Here is a 15,767-nt window from a genome sequence, read left to right as displayed (position 1 = left end):
AAAGCAAGAGAATGGATTAAAGAATGAGTTGACGTTATTCCTCCATGGATGGGGATTGTGCTTTTAAAACTTTAAACAAGGAGCCAGGTGCAGTGGTGCATGCCTGTAATCCCAGCACTCAGGGAGGCAGAGGCAGGAGGATTGCTGTGAGCTTGAGGCCAGCCTAGTCTATAAAGCGAGTTCAGGACAACTTCAAAGAGAAACCCTGTCTTGGGGAAATAAATAAATAAATAATTTTAAAAGGCTCAGATAACAAACTGGCTCTTTTCATTTTGCTTTCCTGCTCTCTGTTTTCCACAGGTGAGACATGGAACCCCTTCAAATTACAGTACCAGCTGAGAAATGTGCGAGAGCGAATTGCCAAGAGCCTGGTAGAAAAGGGTATTCTAACCACAGAGAAGCAGAATTTCCTGCTGTTCGACATGACCACACATCCGGTGACCAATACGACAGAGAAACAACGACTAGTGAAAAAGCTTCAAGACAGTGTTCTGGAACGGTGGGTCAATGACCCCCAGCGCATGGACAGGCGGACGCTGGCGCTGCTGGTGCTGGCCCACTCTTCTGACGTGCTGGAGAATGTCTTCTCCTGTCTGACAGATGACAAGTATGATGTGGCCATGAATCGAACCAAGGACCTGGTAGAACTGGACCCCGAAGTGGAGGGGACAAAGCACAATGCCACAGAGATGATCTGGGCTGTGCTGGCAGCCTTCAACAAATCCTAAAGCCAGCGGGCGGGTTTCTTCTCTCCCTGCCGCTGGTGACTGTCAGAGACCCCATCGCCGAGTTTTGTGTGATGAAGTACTGTCATCAGTTCTCCCTGTTTCTGAATCAGAACTCATGATCTGGAGAGGACAGCCTCAGAGCCTCTCCGTGGGCCATGACCATTCTAAGCAAACTGCTTCTCCTCACTTCCACTCTCTGTCCGCATGAAAGGAGAACTCACACATCCAATAAACATCTTCCATCTCTGGGGTCTAGTTTTAACCAGTGTGCTTTTGGATAAACAGGAGTTTCTACATGAGGATTAGAGTTTTTCAGCAACAAAATATGAAGGAGATGAAGAGCAAACTGTTTATTTAATTTTTCTCTCATATTCATGTTTTTTTCAGCCTTTAGCTCTCCAACTCACCTAAACAGTGACAGTTACTGACATCACTGTCTCTTTGAATGAGGGACGGTGGAAACAAGACTAATTTTTGAAGCAAATGGTTCCTGAGATTGTACCTCCCACATGTGATTTTCTCACCTTTAATGAAAACACTCCATGTCTGATGACCCGGATCTCTTAGTTTTAAAAGCAGTGATATATTCCACGCTCCTCTTAGCACCATCCTGCTTCCACATTCATGTAGAGTCTGAATTGAAAAGCAGTGTGCCTCAGTCACCTCCTTCATTCAGCCAGTAGTAGAGCCTGTAGGGAAGGGAGGCAGCAGGAGATTGCATCTTTGAAGCCAGGTGTGGGGACACACGCCTGTCATCTTAGCACTTGGAAGGCAGCAGCAGAAGCATCTAAATAGATGGTTAAGTTCAGCTAGACTAGTGAGTTTGGGCTAGCTATGGCTATATGAGACCCATCTCTCAAATTTAAAGGCTTTTTATCTTTTAGCATGTGACGGTCCTGTTTGCTCCAGGCTACTTTAAAATATCTCTTAAAATTACCAATTTAACTCTGCTAAAATTAAGGGAATTGTAACTTTCAAATCCCAAATACAGCATTGAGTCCAGACAATGCAGCCAAACTCTGTGTCTTCACAGTCCCTGTCTTTATTTCCTACATAAATTGATAATTTCTCCCTTTATTTAAGGGCTTTGGTAGTAATTCTGTCTATAGTTTATCTCCAGATAACCTTCAAATTGTCTTCTTTCAACACAGCCATCATTCTGGCCAAACCCCTTAAAATGTTTTTACTTCAGCAGTGAGGGAGAAGGGAGGCTTTGTTAGAAGAGGTCCTCTTTAGAGGGGCAGTTGAGTGTCAAGGGTAGCTGATACAAAGCCTAGGTTCAGGGGCTGTGAGACCAGTACAGGGTTGTGCTGATTTTAATCAGCCTGTTGACCGCTGAGGAGAGACAGGCTGTTACACACATCCAATATAGGTGACTTAGACCAAACCCTCCGGATCAGGATCAGAGGTAAATACCTCTTAACCTACCTAGGTCCATGAAATTTCTCCGGCTCGTTGTTACTGTTTTCATTTCATGTGTCTCATAGATGATTAGAGACATAGATATAATTTGAGACGCTAGGCTAGAGCCTTAGTCTGGCTCTCCAGAAGTGCAAAAGCCAGCCCGTGTGTTATCTAGTGGTGTAGCTTACTTCCCATTGGAACAATCCAGCATGAATTGAAACCAGGTTTTCCTGCGGAAAGCTTCAGCTTGATTGGGGGGTACAAATCGAGTTCTTTCTTGAAACTCAGTGTTTATTTTTATATGTCCATAAAATGAGGATGTCTTCACTTTAAATCTGTGTTAACGTTCACTGCCAAACACTCATTTAGTGTATACACCGCCTTTACATTTCTGTATAATAAAGATCAGTAATTGTACCTGTGTCTGTATATGGTTTATAACTTTATTGATTGTGATATATATTGACAGGGCACAGCAGTGCTGATGTGGGCTCCAGCTAGCGTCCTAGTAAGGTCTCCATCTCAGTCAAAATAAATTCCGGGTAATATGATACTACCATTGGTGAGAATGAGTGACTGCTGTGAATACCTTGCAAATGACACTTGAGTTTATCTAAGAGACAAACCTAATAATGCCCTTGATAGCGAATGCTATCATTAGCTCACAAACATTTAACTCTGCTTATGATTGGCTTATTATTCTTCCGTCCCTCAGAATCTCTGCAGCACAAGGAACAAGAAGAAACGTCTTTTGCCATGTAAAGTGACACACGTGGGAACTGATTCTCTCCTAATATTTCTTGAGTCCCAGAGACTGAACTCTGACCATCAGGTTTGGCACCAAGTATCTTTACCTGCTGAGCCATCTCTCTGGTCCCTTAGTCCTTGTTTTTAACTTACTGCCTCTACAGATACTCAGTTGGAGGAACACAGCTTTCTTATCCCTTGCATTCAATTCACTGCTAATCTAATAAATCATACAGACACACAGAGCCATGGAATCCCAGACCCAGTTATTATTTTAACCTTTTCTAAAAGATTCCATTTTGTGTGTATAGATGTTTTGTCTAATGTGTATCACATGCATGTAATGTCAGTGGAAACCAGAAGACGGCTTCAAATTCCCAGGAACTGGAGTTCCGGACAGCTGTGAGTCTTGTGGGCACTGAGAACCAGACCTGTGTCCTCTACAGAAGCAGCCACCAGTACACGCAACTGCTGAGGTGCTTCCGGGCCTCCCTCCCCCTTGTTACTATTTTCTTTTTCAAATCTTTTTAAAGACAGGCTCTAAGTCTCCCAGCTGGCCTTGGCTCTATAGCAGTTTCCACCTCCTGAGTTGCCGACATCATAGGCCTACCCCACAGGTCCAGCTTCTCGCCTCCTGTTAAGTAGGTTTAGTTTGTATTTTCTTGTCTTTCTTAACTTCTCTTTCTTCCATCCCCACTCCCTTCCGCCCCAAGTCCTGGAGATTGAACTCAGGGCTTTGTGCACGCCAGGCAAGTGGCCCACCACACTCACACTAAGCTATGCACAGCTCTGTTTTGCTCTTAGCGAGTCCACCTCCAGGTTAGTGCTAATTATCTCTCACCCAATGTGTGCAGCAGACTTGGGCTGGACTGCCAACCTCATGTGCCTTTCTATGTAACTTTCCGAACATTTGTCTATTCATCACCACCCAAGTAACCTTCCTGAAGGTCGGCTCTGCTTCTCACTCGCCCAAGAAAGCCAACATTTCACTGGTTTGTCCTGCAGGATCAAGGTACTTCTAAATGACCTTTGTCAGGATCACTTTTTTTTTTTTTTTTTGAGCCTGCACTGTGTGGGGGTCTTAAAAAAATTCCTACGGAGTGTTGTAAACATTTTTATATCTGTGCTTACCAGAATTTGCTTTGCATGGTAAGAATCGTGTGTTCCAGTGTTTCTCAGAGTGTCCCTTCTGAAAAGGCAGTGCCCAAGCTTGTCTGTGTCAAGAATTCGTGTGGCAGGCCTTTCATCCCAGCACTCGGGAAGCAGAGGTAGGTAGATCTCCAGGGGTTCAAAGCCAGCCTGTCTACATAGTCACAGGACAGCCAGGGCTACACAGCGAGACCCAGTCTCAGAAAAAGTCAAGTTGGCAGTGCTACAGACTTTGTTGGTCTTTTTCTTTAGCACACCACAGAGAGCAGTGAGTTATTACTGTCAAGACAGTACTTGTAGATACTACTCCTTTGTGTGGGTTTCTGCTTTGTGACAGGGTCTGGCTTTGAACTCACCATGTAGTCCAAAACCGCCTTGAAATCCTGATCTTCCTGCCTATGCCTCTCAAGTGCAAGAATGACAGGTGTGGTCTAACGTCCACTACTGGACCAATTATTCAAAATATAAATATGTAATACTTTTTGACTACACCCTTAAGAAAACTTCATCTGAGAATTAAAACAGCTTTGAAGGGTAGAGGCTCCCTTAGGAGCGTATTCCTACAATGCTGTCTACTTAACAGACGGTCAAGAACTATTCTATTTCTTGGGTTGCTTTCGGTTTTTGAGACAGGGTCACACTATGTAGCCTAGATTGGCCTCAAACTCAAGAGATCCTCCTGCTTCAGCGTCCTTTGTGCAGGAACCACCACAACTGTTGAGAGCTATTGTTGAACTGCCTCTGTTTACACTAACGTACGAAATACATGTGCTGAGTTCTTACCAAGTACCTAGAACTGCACTCCTAACTTCAAGAAATTCGTCTCCACCGAAAGACTCGTAAGGACTACAGTATAGAACGAAAACCATCCAGGAAGACTCAGCCTCGTCCAAGCTGGCCCTCAGTCCCGGGAAACTGCTGAAAACCAGCCTGTCCTCCAGTTGTCGTCTCCGGATGTCGGTAGCTCCTGACGCCGCTCAAAGCTGGCTCCGCACCGCCAGGGGATAACCGACCCGCAGTCGGCCAGAACCTGGCTGAGACACTGGACGAGGCTTCGGCCCCGCGAAGCAGCGAAAACATCGGAGCCGCCCAGCCCTCAGGGTCCCCGAAGGCTCCTGATTGGCTCTGCGGGCTCGCTCGCTCTCCCGGTTGGCGTTCCAGCTTGCCTGTCGCCCCTGGCCCGGCACACACCTCCAGTCAGCGCTTATTGGTGTGCCGTTACGTCATTGCCCCGGCGAGCCCACTCCCATTGGCTCCCACAGGAGGGGGTGGTCTCAACGTCACGGGCTCGGGCCGCCATTTTGGCTGAGCAACCATAGTGACAGGAGCCGAAGCAGCCGCTCAGGTTGTCCCGGCTTCCCCTCCCCCTTCCCTCTTCCGGCCGACTTCCCGGGCCCTGCACTGCACAGTCCCGATCCTGCCATGTCCCAGAAACAAGAAGAAGAGAACCCTGCGGAGGAGACGGGCGAGGAGAAGCAGGTGAGAGGAAGGGGTCGGGGGCCGGCGCGCGGGCGAGGCCCGCCCCCGCCAGCGCTGATTGGCCGCCCCTGCCTCGGGCTCCGCGGGGGTTAGCCACTGCTGCCGGCGCGCAGGCGGTGGCTCGGCGCGGCTCGGTGCCGTGGTTTCCATTAGTCAGGCCGGCTGTCACTCTGCGCCATCCGCCTTCTCATTGGTCGGCGGGCCTCCAGCCGGCCCGCGTCAGCTGTCCTGTAATTGGCCGAGGCCTGGCGTGGGCGGGTGTTTGGAAGGATGAGGCGAATGAAGGGGGGTTGGCTGGTGGTCCTGAGATGTCAGTGGGCTGTGTGATGGGGACAAGTCAGTGGCCCAGCCGCCAGCCCGGAGCTCGTCTTTCATCCTCACAAAGATTCGGGTCAAGGTGAAGACGTTTAAAGCGAACCCGCACTGGGGGAGGGGAGAAGAGTAAGGATTGCCAGGGCTGGGTTCAGGTGGCAACTTCCTCAGACCTATTTTGATAGGGATGAATTGTTCGCCGTCAGTGACTTGCAGATCCCCGCGAATTCCTCCGCAGTGGGCTGTCGTCCACCCACCGTCGCATGATGAAAATACCAGTGCCGACTAAACCCCTTCTTGAGCTCCGAATTGGAGTTCCTTAACAATGAACTCAAGGACTCATTAAATACAGTTGATGTTGTCAAGAGAAAAACCCAGCAGCCGGGCAGTGGTGGCGCACGGCTTTAATCCCAGCATGTGGAGGTAGAGGCAAGTGCATCTCCTAAGTCAGATAGAGGCCAGCCTGGTCTACACAAAGAAACTCAGTCCCTAAAAGGCAAAACAACAACAACAAAAACTAGTGTCGTGTTAATCTCTGCTTACCCCTCGCCTGCCTACGTTCACGGAACTATGTTACTCAGGTGGGTCTCTTCGGAATAGGCCACATGTCTAGCATCCTCCACAATGAGAACAGGTGGCTTCTTAGTGTGCGCTCAGAAGACTCGGCTCCCTTGACCAGAGGACAGCCAGGAACTCTGCCACTTACCTGCTGTTGCTAAAAGCTCTGGCCAGTTCCTTTTATGTCTCTCCTGCTCTCAGTGCTGAGTGAGCTACGGCTTGCTCTTGATTCAAGTATCATGTTTAGAGACTACCTTTAACCTAGTACTCAAAGATCACTGGGGTGGTTCCTTGGGTATAGTGGAAACGACTTTGTTTTTCTTCGCTTGGTACAGTTATTGTGAGCCTTGGGGATTTGAACAAAAGTCTAGAAAGACAGCTCAGTGAGTAAGAGCACTTGTTGCTCTGGCGGAGAAGCTGGGTTTGGTTCCCAGCACCCACATGGTGTCTCACAACCATCTATAACTCCAGCTCTCGGAGATCTGATAACCTCTTCTGAACCCGAGGGCACCAGTCATCCATGTGGTACACATACATACATGCATGCAGAAAACAGCACATAAAATGAATAAATTTTTTAAAATACACACACACTCTCTCTAAAAAGAGCAGAGTGGAGATGGCATGTTTACAGGCAGGTAGATCTCCAGGAAAAAAGTTGGTTAATATAAAGGTTATCAGATAGTAGAAGTCATTGCTTTTCAGTCCTTAATTTTAGTTGCCTTGTTTTCTTCAGGACACACAGGAGAAAGAAGGTATTCTTCCCGAGAGAGCTGAGGAGGCAAAGCTAAAGGCCAAATATCCAAGCCTAGGACAAAAGCCTGGAGGCTCCGACTTCCTCATGAAGAGACTCCAGAAAGGGGTATGGGATGCCCTTTTACTGTGCCTCCTCAGATGAAGTCCGTAGAGGTTCTGCTGCATGTTTTTCTTTAGGTTTGGTTATTGGGCGGTCGTAGAGATAAACTAGAAACTTGAAAACAGGTGAACAGATTATTGTGAATCCCTGCAATGATATCACTTCCCTTCTGGCTGTAAGAAATGGAGGCTTACTATTGGGTATTTGCTGTAGGTGGTAGATTGGGGCTGGAGGAAGCTTGTGCCCGTGCATTTGCCTAGTTGAGTGGGGGTGGGGCTAAGGGCCATGTACTTCTTAAAAGTAAGTTTAGGACAGCCTAAGCTAAAATGAGACCCCGCCTTTAACAAGAAAAAAGGGAGTGGAGGAGCACAGAAAAAGAGGGCTAGAGAGATGGATCAGCAGTTAAGAGAGTGAACTGCTGCTTTTCCAGAAAGCCAGTTTAGTTCCTAGCACCCAGGTCAGGCAGCTGTGACCTCAGCTCCAGGAAAAATACATAAATTTTTGCTTAAAAATTCTGAAAAATAAAAAGTACAGGCCTTTAATTCCAGCACTGCGGAGTTAGAAGCAGGTAGATCTCTGTGTGATTGAGGCCAGCCTGGTCTTTGTAGTGAGTTCCAGGCCACCTAAGACTTTACAGTAAGACTCAAACACATACACATGGACACACACGGACATAGGCACAGACCATTCTTTTTCCTGATAGAGGATGTAGCCTCATGGGAAGGTACTTGTCCAGCGTGGGTTCAATCTGTAAGACCACAAAAGTAGAAACAAACCAGAACGACCTTCCTCAGCAGTGGAGGTCTGCCTTCCCAGCCTTCTCCCTCTAGGTCAGATCTCTCCCTACCATGAGCTGACAGCAGACTGCAATAAGGCTTGGCTGGAGGGCGAGGATGGGATGGAGAGGGGTGTAGGCACTTGTAGAGAATCCCATGTGCTCAGTCTCAGTCACAGATGACGGTGTGGTGCTGCTTTGCAGCTTATCTCGCCTGAGGCGAGCCAGGCGTAGGCAGACTGTCTCCCCATGGAACATGTGTGGGAGTGGTGGGAGTCTGGAAAGCACACTGCCTCATGAACAAGCCCAATTCCTATTCCTGGTCTGCAAGAATAATCTCTAACTCTGAGAGAGTTGGTTTCAGGTTGGTCTCTGGTTGCCACAGATTGACCCTTTGAGTCTTGTTCATTTGTTTCCCCAGCACCAAGGCATTGCTTTGCCATCTGGTAAGGTTCTCATTAAGCTGGTATGAATGAAGTAAGTGATTCTAATTGATCCTTCCTTTACTGAGTAAAATACAAAAGGTTCAAGGGTTGTCAGCCAGGTTTAAGGACACAACTATCTGTTAAACTGCAAAGGTCCATGTTTCTGATAGGAAACTGCTGATGCTCTGACATAGGCAGAGCATGCCAGAAGGTCTAAGTGCAAGTGAGTGATACGGGCTGGCTGTGTGCATGGGAAACACTGAGAGCTTATGCTGACGGTAGACAGGAGTCTCTGTTTTTGAAGAACACCAGAGTTGCACACTCATCTGCACCTCCCTCCTGTCTCCTAGCAAAAGTACTTTGACTCAGGAGACTACAACATGGCCAAAGCCAAGATGAAGAACAAGCAGCTGCCGAGTGCAGGACCAGACAAGAACCTGGTGACCGGTGACCACATCCCCACTCCACAGGACCTGCCCCAGAGAAAGTCCTCACTCGTCACCAGCAAGCTTGCGGGGTAACCTGGGCCCCTCTCCTCCTCCCCTTCCTCACCCACTGGACTTTTATATATTGTAGGCAGGGAACAGGCACCTAGTCAGGGCTCAGCTTGTCGGGGCTCAGCTTGCCGGCCAGGGAGGACATCCTGCTGGGGGCTTAGGTTGAAGAGGGCCTCTGAGTTCATTTCTTTGGGTAAATTGAAACTTGTAACCCTCACTGTAGCCCAGTAGAGACCCATAGTAGGAAAGCCTAGGAGTGCATAGCACTCCAGCTTTTACTGTGGTGAGATGTGGAAGGTGGAGGAAAGTCCTTGGACAGGCTGAGTCTCCCAGCAGTGTGCAGGCTCAGTGTCCCAAGGCTGAAGTGACAATTGGGGAAGGTAGAGTGAAGGACATGTTCTCTGTGCTTCTAAGTGTGTTGTCCCTTAGGCCTCTGTGCTCTGTGTTCCCATCGTGGGTGTTGAGGGAACCTTTGGAAAGGAGAGGGGATTTGCTTGCCTGAGACAACAGTGCCCACCCAACCTCGCCGTGTCCCTCCAGCAGTTGCCCTGCTTCTCAAGGAATGTGAAGTTTGACAGACGTTACGAAAAACTGGATCGTACCTTTTCTCTCCCAGCATGTTGCTTTTGAAAGTATTATGGGATAGTGGAAAGTGTTTAGGAGTTGAAATACCTGTGCTTTAGTTGTCATGCTCAGCAGTTCTGATGTGTGAGCTCCGCCAGGCCACATAGCCTCTGGCTTCTGGTCCTTATCTGTAAACAGAAGGAAACACATAAGCTAATTCTGACTCTAAAATCCTACACCTGCTACAACTGCTGCTCATTGTGGAACCAAACTTGAGGCAGGCCTGTGACTGAGCCTCAGCTCTGTAAAGCCAGGAGGGGTGCTACATGGGAAGAGAGAGAGTTTGAGATGTAAGGGCTGTAACTCCAGACAACAGAATCTCACAAGTGTCACAGCCTTTTGGGAGGGAGAGAGAGAAAGCAAAATTGAAAAGGCTGGCCCTGAAAGTGTCTTGACCCTGCCCACTTTCCTGGGTCTACAACTGACCCTAGCTGCTACAAACCTGCTCAGGCAGCGGATTGGATGGGCCTGAGGAAACAGGCTCACTGATGTGGCATTCATGCTTCAGATGTAATCAGATGCTGGGTGTACTTTAGGCATGGAGGAAGAGAGGGGATGAAGGGAGCTAGTCCCCAGAGCTTACTGCTACTGCCAGCTGGAGCAGCTGGTCCTTAGCAGATGACTCACTGGTGGAGGCTGGAAAGAGGGTGTAGGGAGGGAGACAGCAGCCTGTCTTGCTGTGTCATCACTAGTTTGGCCTGAATCTTCCTGAATGCCACCTGCTTGTCAATGGCAGAGAGTGCCAGAGTGAGAGCTGTTCAAAAGAGCAAGATACTGCAGGCTCTCTGCCCTTACAGAACCCAGAGTGCCCTTAGCATGTCTGCCATTTGTTGATGTGTATGTCAGGGAAAGGCCTGTGAATATGCTCCTGTCCTGACGGGCTGCTCAGGTCTCTGGCCGTCGTTGAGATTGAGTAGGAATAGGCTGGTGAGGAAGGAGCGGAGAGAGGCAGGGTCCCTGGTCTCCCTGGCCCCCAAACTCCTTGACTCTCATTTGTAATTGTATATAATTTTTGTGTTTTTGCTCCATTTTCTCATGCTGTCATCCTTAATCAAAGTCCATGTGGGAAGGGGACAATGCTGAACATCATTGTATAGTTTCCTCAGTGTCCCAGCCATGTTGTACATAGATATGTCATGTTATTATATATATAAATATATATATAATTTTGTACGTTTCTTCATCTCCGATCTTCTCAAATTCTGTACCTTTTTCTCTCCTGTCTGAGCTGCCCTCTCTATTGGTCAGTTTTGTGTCTTCAAGGCTGATGTTCACAGTGAGTCTGGTTTTTAGGAAGGGATAGGAGAAATATGGAAATCAAGCTGGCTTGTAATCCCAGCTTTCAGAAAGCTGAGGCAGGATGATTTGCTACTTGGAGGCTAGCCTGGGCTTGGGAGTTTAGTGAGACCCTCTCTCAAAATAAAAAGCAAAGAGCGTGTTAAGGAATATAGTTCACATTTAGAATGGTTTCCTCGTGTGCAGGAGACCCAAGTTTCAATCTCCAAAAATGTATACATGAGCGTGCATTTGGAACAGGGATGGGGAAGGGGAAAGGAAATAAAAATCAAGCTGTTAGTCTCGCTCTTTGATGCTAAGGAAAAATCTGCACTTCTCAAGGCTTATTTCTTAGCAAGGAAGAGTCATTTCAGAATCCAAATGCATTTGATTAATCCAGGCTATGTAATCCCCCCAAACAACTGTGGTCTGACCCTGGCCTCAGCTGGTCACCACCCTACTGGTGTGCTTTCTCTGTCCACGCTGCCTGTGGCCCCGCCCTGCTCGGCTGCTGAGACAGGCATCTGGCCGCCTCAACTCGGAGACCTCCAGCTCCTTGGTCTCTCAAGAACTGTCCTTCTGTTTTCCATGAGGGCATCAAAAAGGCAGAAAACATCCTGTTTGTGAATAAGAAAAGACTGAATTTTTTTTCTTTTTTTCAACTTCCTTATAATTAATATTCGGGCATATGTCAGGTAGCCTAATGAAATATTTGGAGAAACCATGGGGTCGAGACTGGGATGGAATTCAGGAGGTTTTCCCCTTTTACTTGACAGTGTTTTTGTTTGTTTGTTTGTTTGTTTTGTTTCTTTTTGTGTTCATCCACAGTGGCCAAGTTGAATGATGCTGCCTGGGGCTCCACCAGATCGTGAGACGCTCCCCACTTGGGTCCTGTGCTGGCTCCTGCCCCTCCCTGCTTTTGCAGCCAGGGGTCAGGAGGTGGCCCGGTGCAGGCTAGAAAGGCAGAGATCCCTGCCCACTGGTGGGCGTCCCAGCACACAGAGCCCCTGGGGTTGAGCACCAAGACCTTGAACTTGTTGTTGTTGTTGTTTTGCCTTTTTTTTTTTTTTTTTTTTTTTTTTTTTTTTTATTTCAAGTAACTGTTGGGAGAAAACTCATTGAAATCCCAAGGGTGGGGTTGAGAGGATGGAGTGAGTGTGGGGAAGTGAGCTAGGGATTGTAAGTGTTAAAAAGACTTCCTGTCCTTCTCCTTAACCACGGGGTGATATGAGGTGGCTGTAAAGTGAAGGGATTGTCAGTAGACTGATGGTAGGGCTAGTTCAGCTATTGTCAGTAGATTGATGGTAAGGCTAGTTCAGCTATTGTCAGTAGACTGATGGCAGGGCTAGTTCAGCTATTGTCAGTAGACTGATGACAGGGCTAGTTCAGCTATTGTCAGTAGACTGATGGTAAGGCTAGTTCAGCTATTGTCAGTAGACTGATGGTAAGGGCTAGTTCAGCTATTGTCAGTAGACTGATGACAGGGCTAGTTCAGCTATTGTCAGTAGACTGATGGTAAGGCTAGTTCAGCTATTGTCAGTAGACTGATGGTAAGGGCTAGTTCAGCTCCAAAGAGACATGCAGTATATGAATGTGGCCAGTGACCTGGTGTCAGAAAAGGAATTTTGCTCGTTACAGCAGTTGTGATCTTCCTGGTTCTGCAGAGAGAGCTGAGGGTTCAGTGTGAATTGTTCCTTTAAAAAAAAAAAAAAATGCTGTCCTTGAAACAGGTTGCTACGGGGAGAAGGGCAATGAGTGGGGCGCCCCACAGAGCCCTGGGGAATTTTTTCAGTATTTGAAATAAAACAACAACAACAACAAAAAATACCCATGGAAAAAAACCAAAACCAGAAATGCTCTGAAGCAGTTGGTGTGTTTTATTCGGGTTTGGGAGGGTGAAGAAAATACTGAAGATGTGATTGAGGGGAAAGTTGGTGTGGGCCTGGTTTGTAAGGAACATGGGTCTTTGATCTGGCTCATGGCATTGGGAGAGAGGACAGGAATGTAGGCACATAGATCACTTAGCCTCTGCCCTTTGTAGCTAATGTAGAAGATCATTCTTATAAAATGAGAGCTCCGGGGGACTTGATTAAATGCTGTACTGATGCCCCAAAGCTTAGTCCAGGCTCAACAAAAAGCAGGGCCTCTTTCTTCCATTTCCCCTTCAGTTTCTATCCCTAAGTTCCATGTGTCTGTGGGAGAAGTGGGAGTTCAATGAGCAAAAGAAGCTGGCCTCTCTGTTCCTGGCCAGCAGCAAGCAGCGTGACCCCCACATGAGACCCCACCTGCCTTCCTGAAATCCTACCACTGAAAGCCATATAAAGGGAAGTGCAGGAGCGAGAGCTGACCTAAATCACCAGTGCTCTGGGGCTGGGGATTGGGGGTTGCTCTCAGTATCCATGACATTGTTTTCTTAGAAGCCTTCCAGGTGAGTTGGTAAATGCTTGAGATGTTTCTGCCGTTCTCTCCTCATTTAGCCAAGGGAGTGTGATACATCCCAAAAGTTTGCCCTGCTCAACAGGGATAAGAGAGCATTAAAAAGTGTGCTGACCTAGGCACATGCCTGGAATCCCAGCCCCTGGGAAGCAAGGTCATCACCTGCTGCATAAACATAGAACCCAGGACTCCAGAAGTAGATGCAAGGCCAGCCTGTTCCAATGTAGTAGTTTTATCTGAAAATAAAACCAACCAAACAAAAAATGATTGCTTAAGGGCCCTTGCCTGTAAAACAAAACAAGAACGGGGTGGGGGGGTAATACCTGGAACCCACGGCAGTGGGAGAAAACTTACTCTCAGTACCCAGTAGAGGGCACTGTCGTGTGCAGGGTGACATGTACACCCAACAACACAAACACACCCTAAATTTTTTTTTTCCTGTGTAGCTGAAAGAGAAAAATGTGAAAAAGTTGAGCACTTTGACAGGAAAGATCAAGGCCATGTGTTCCTGTGGTGTTACTGCATGGAGTCCTGAGACTTCGCAGGCCTAGGCCTTTCCCAAACACGTGGATGCATGTCCTCCAAAGGCAGGTGCTGGGAGTGGGCCGCAGTGTCAGAGCTTCGCTTCTGTACCTGGGGAAGTTGGAGTATGGAAAACCACAGGCTGTGGGAGCGCTTTCAGAAACAACCCTGGGATTCCGCTCCTCTGAAGTCCCGGTACCTTAGTTTGAAGCTGAAACCTTAAAAATCCTTGTTGTTTCTTTGTTGTGTTGCTTTGTTTGTTTATTTGCTTGTTTTGTTTTTTGCGTAGCTACATAGGAGTGTTGGGGGCTGGGGAAATGGCTCAGCAGGCAATGTGCTTGCTGCCCAGGCCTGAGAACCTTATCAACCCCAGAACCCATATAACGGTGGAAGTGCCGAGCTGACCCCTCAGGGGGGCAGGCACACACATGTAATAAAATTACATAGGGGTGGAATGTGGCATGGTGGCACAGGCCTTTAATCTCAGCACTTGGAAAGCAGAGGCTGAGTTGGAGTCAGACCAGCCAAGGGCTACATAGTGAGACCTTATCTATAAATAAACAAGGGCCTAGAACTGGAAGGCAGAGGCAGGTACATCTCTGGCTTCAAGGTCAACCTGGTTCACATAGTTGCAGAACAACCAGGGCTACAACGTGAGGCTCTGTCACAAATAATTTGACTTGAAACATTGGAAGACCCAAGCAACCAAGATAAACACAGTCAATAACCAACCTTCCCTGCAGAGCTCCTGGACCATACCCCTAGGGGATTTGCCATGGGACTAGCAAAACAGAGCATCGTCAAACCTGGGAATCTCAAATTCTGTATAATTTCATCCTGAGAACAGAAGGTGTGGGATAAAGCTCTCTCCCTGTTTCTGTGCCTAACGCAGGAGCACATGACAACCCTCAGGTGGCTCCAGAGTTGGTCACATGAGCTTGTCACCTGTTATCTTTCCCCTTCAGAATAGAGCATTCCCAGCCTCTGAGGTCCGGCCAGGGAGACACAGTCACCCTCAAAGCCCCTTCCCGCTGCCCAAGGTTTGTAAGACACTGTTTCGCGGGAAATAAAATGGTGAGCACCATCTGCTTCACCGAAGGATGTCTGCGACTGTTCATTCTGAGCTGTAGCACTGGGGAGAGGGCTCCCCACCAGGCAGTCACTACAAAACCACTCCAACGAGCTTGCTAGCTGCTTCTCGACAAGCAGTGCCGACCTGTTGCCGAAGCAGCCAACTCTGTGGCAGAGCCCCGAGCTCCCAGCTGCCACCGGCCCAGCTAGAGGATCTTTTCCCGAACTCCCTGCTGGACAGGAGAGCCTGTGACCCCTCTCCTTCCTATTCCACCAGGAAACCGACAGCGCTCAGACCTTCTGGTAGAGAAGCGCCCATTTCCGGTGTCCCCTGCTGCCCTTCTGAGAGATGTGAAACCACACTTCCTTGGGTTTTTTTCTAGTACATTCTTGTGTAACCTGGGCTGGCCCTAAACTTGACTCCTGTGCCCCCCCCCCCCGCTCCTGTGTTCCCCTCCTGCGTTCCAGATAGAGGTGCCGCCACAACTACACTAGGCTCTTTATCGCAATTGGTTTGAAGAGTTCCCAGCTGCTGTAACAGTCGGCTGAGACTGATGAGCCTGTCCTCTGAGCTTCTGTGGACTGGGGCCCTGGAATCAAGTCACCTGTCCACCAGTTTTGACTAGTGTGACCTACACATAGAAAAGACAGTCAAGACACCAGGGAAGGTGCTACACACCTGGAACCCTCGTTCTAAAGAGACCGAAGCCAGAGGATTGTTGTGAATTCAAGGCTAGCCTGGGCTACATAGTGAGACTTTTTAAAAAATGTTTTAAGACAGGGCTTCTCAGTGTATCCTTGGATGGCTGGACTCCCTCTGTAGAGCAGGCTGGCCTTGAACTCACAGAGACCCGCCTGCCTCTGCCTCCCTCTGCTGGGACTGCAGGCGTGCAGTGGGGGCACTGAGAA

At 48.2% G+C, this 15,767-nt stretch overlaps 2 protein-coding genes across 2 annotated transcripts in view; both read left to right on the top strand.

Annotated features, from left to right (window-relative positions):
* Positions 1-2,549, top strand: part of Golph3l (golgi phosphoprotein 3 like) — a 28,293-nt gene extending 25,744 nt beyond the window's left edge. The window contains exon 5 of the mRNA XM_055603834.1: positions 301-2,549. Within this exon, the coding sequence (XP_055459809.1) occupies positions 301-728 (428 nt within the window). The 3' untranslated portion in view covers positions 729-2,549. The remainder of the gene's footprint in view (positions 1-300) is intronic.
* Positions 2,550-5,322: 2,773 nt separating this feature from the next.
* Ensa (endosulfine alpha) lies at positions 5,323-14,879 on the top strand. The gene is made up of 4 exons (XM_055603763.1): positions 5,323-5,507; positions 7,114-7,239; positions 8,784-8,950; positions 11,658-14,879. Exons 1-4 carry the CDS (start codon positions 5,451-5,453, stop codon positions 11,671-11,673), a joined length of 366 nt encoding a protein of 121 aa, XP_055459738.1. The 5' UTR covers positions 5,323-5,450; the 3' UTR covers positions 11,674-14,879.
* Positions 14,880-15,767: the final 888 nt, after the last annotated feature.

This window comes from Psammomys obesus, unplaced genomic scaffold (genome assembly GCF_907164565.1).
Source record: "Psammomys obesus unplaced genomic scaffold, mPsaObe1.curated_primary_1811, whole genome shotgun sequence".
NCBI classification, from domain to species: Eukaryota; Metazoa; Chordata; class Mammalia; order Rodentia; family Muridae; genus Psammomys; species Psammomys obesus.
The sequence above is the reverse complement of the archived record's forward strand: the minus strand, read 5'-3'. Positions and strand labels throughout refer to the sequence as shown.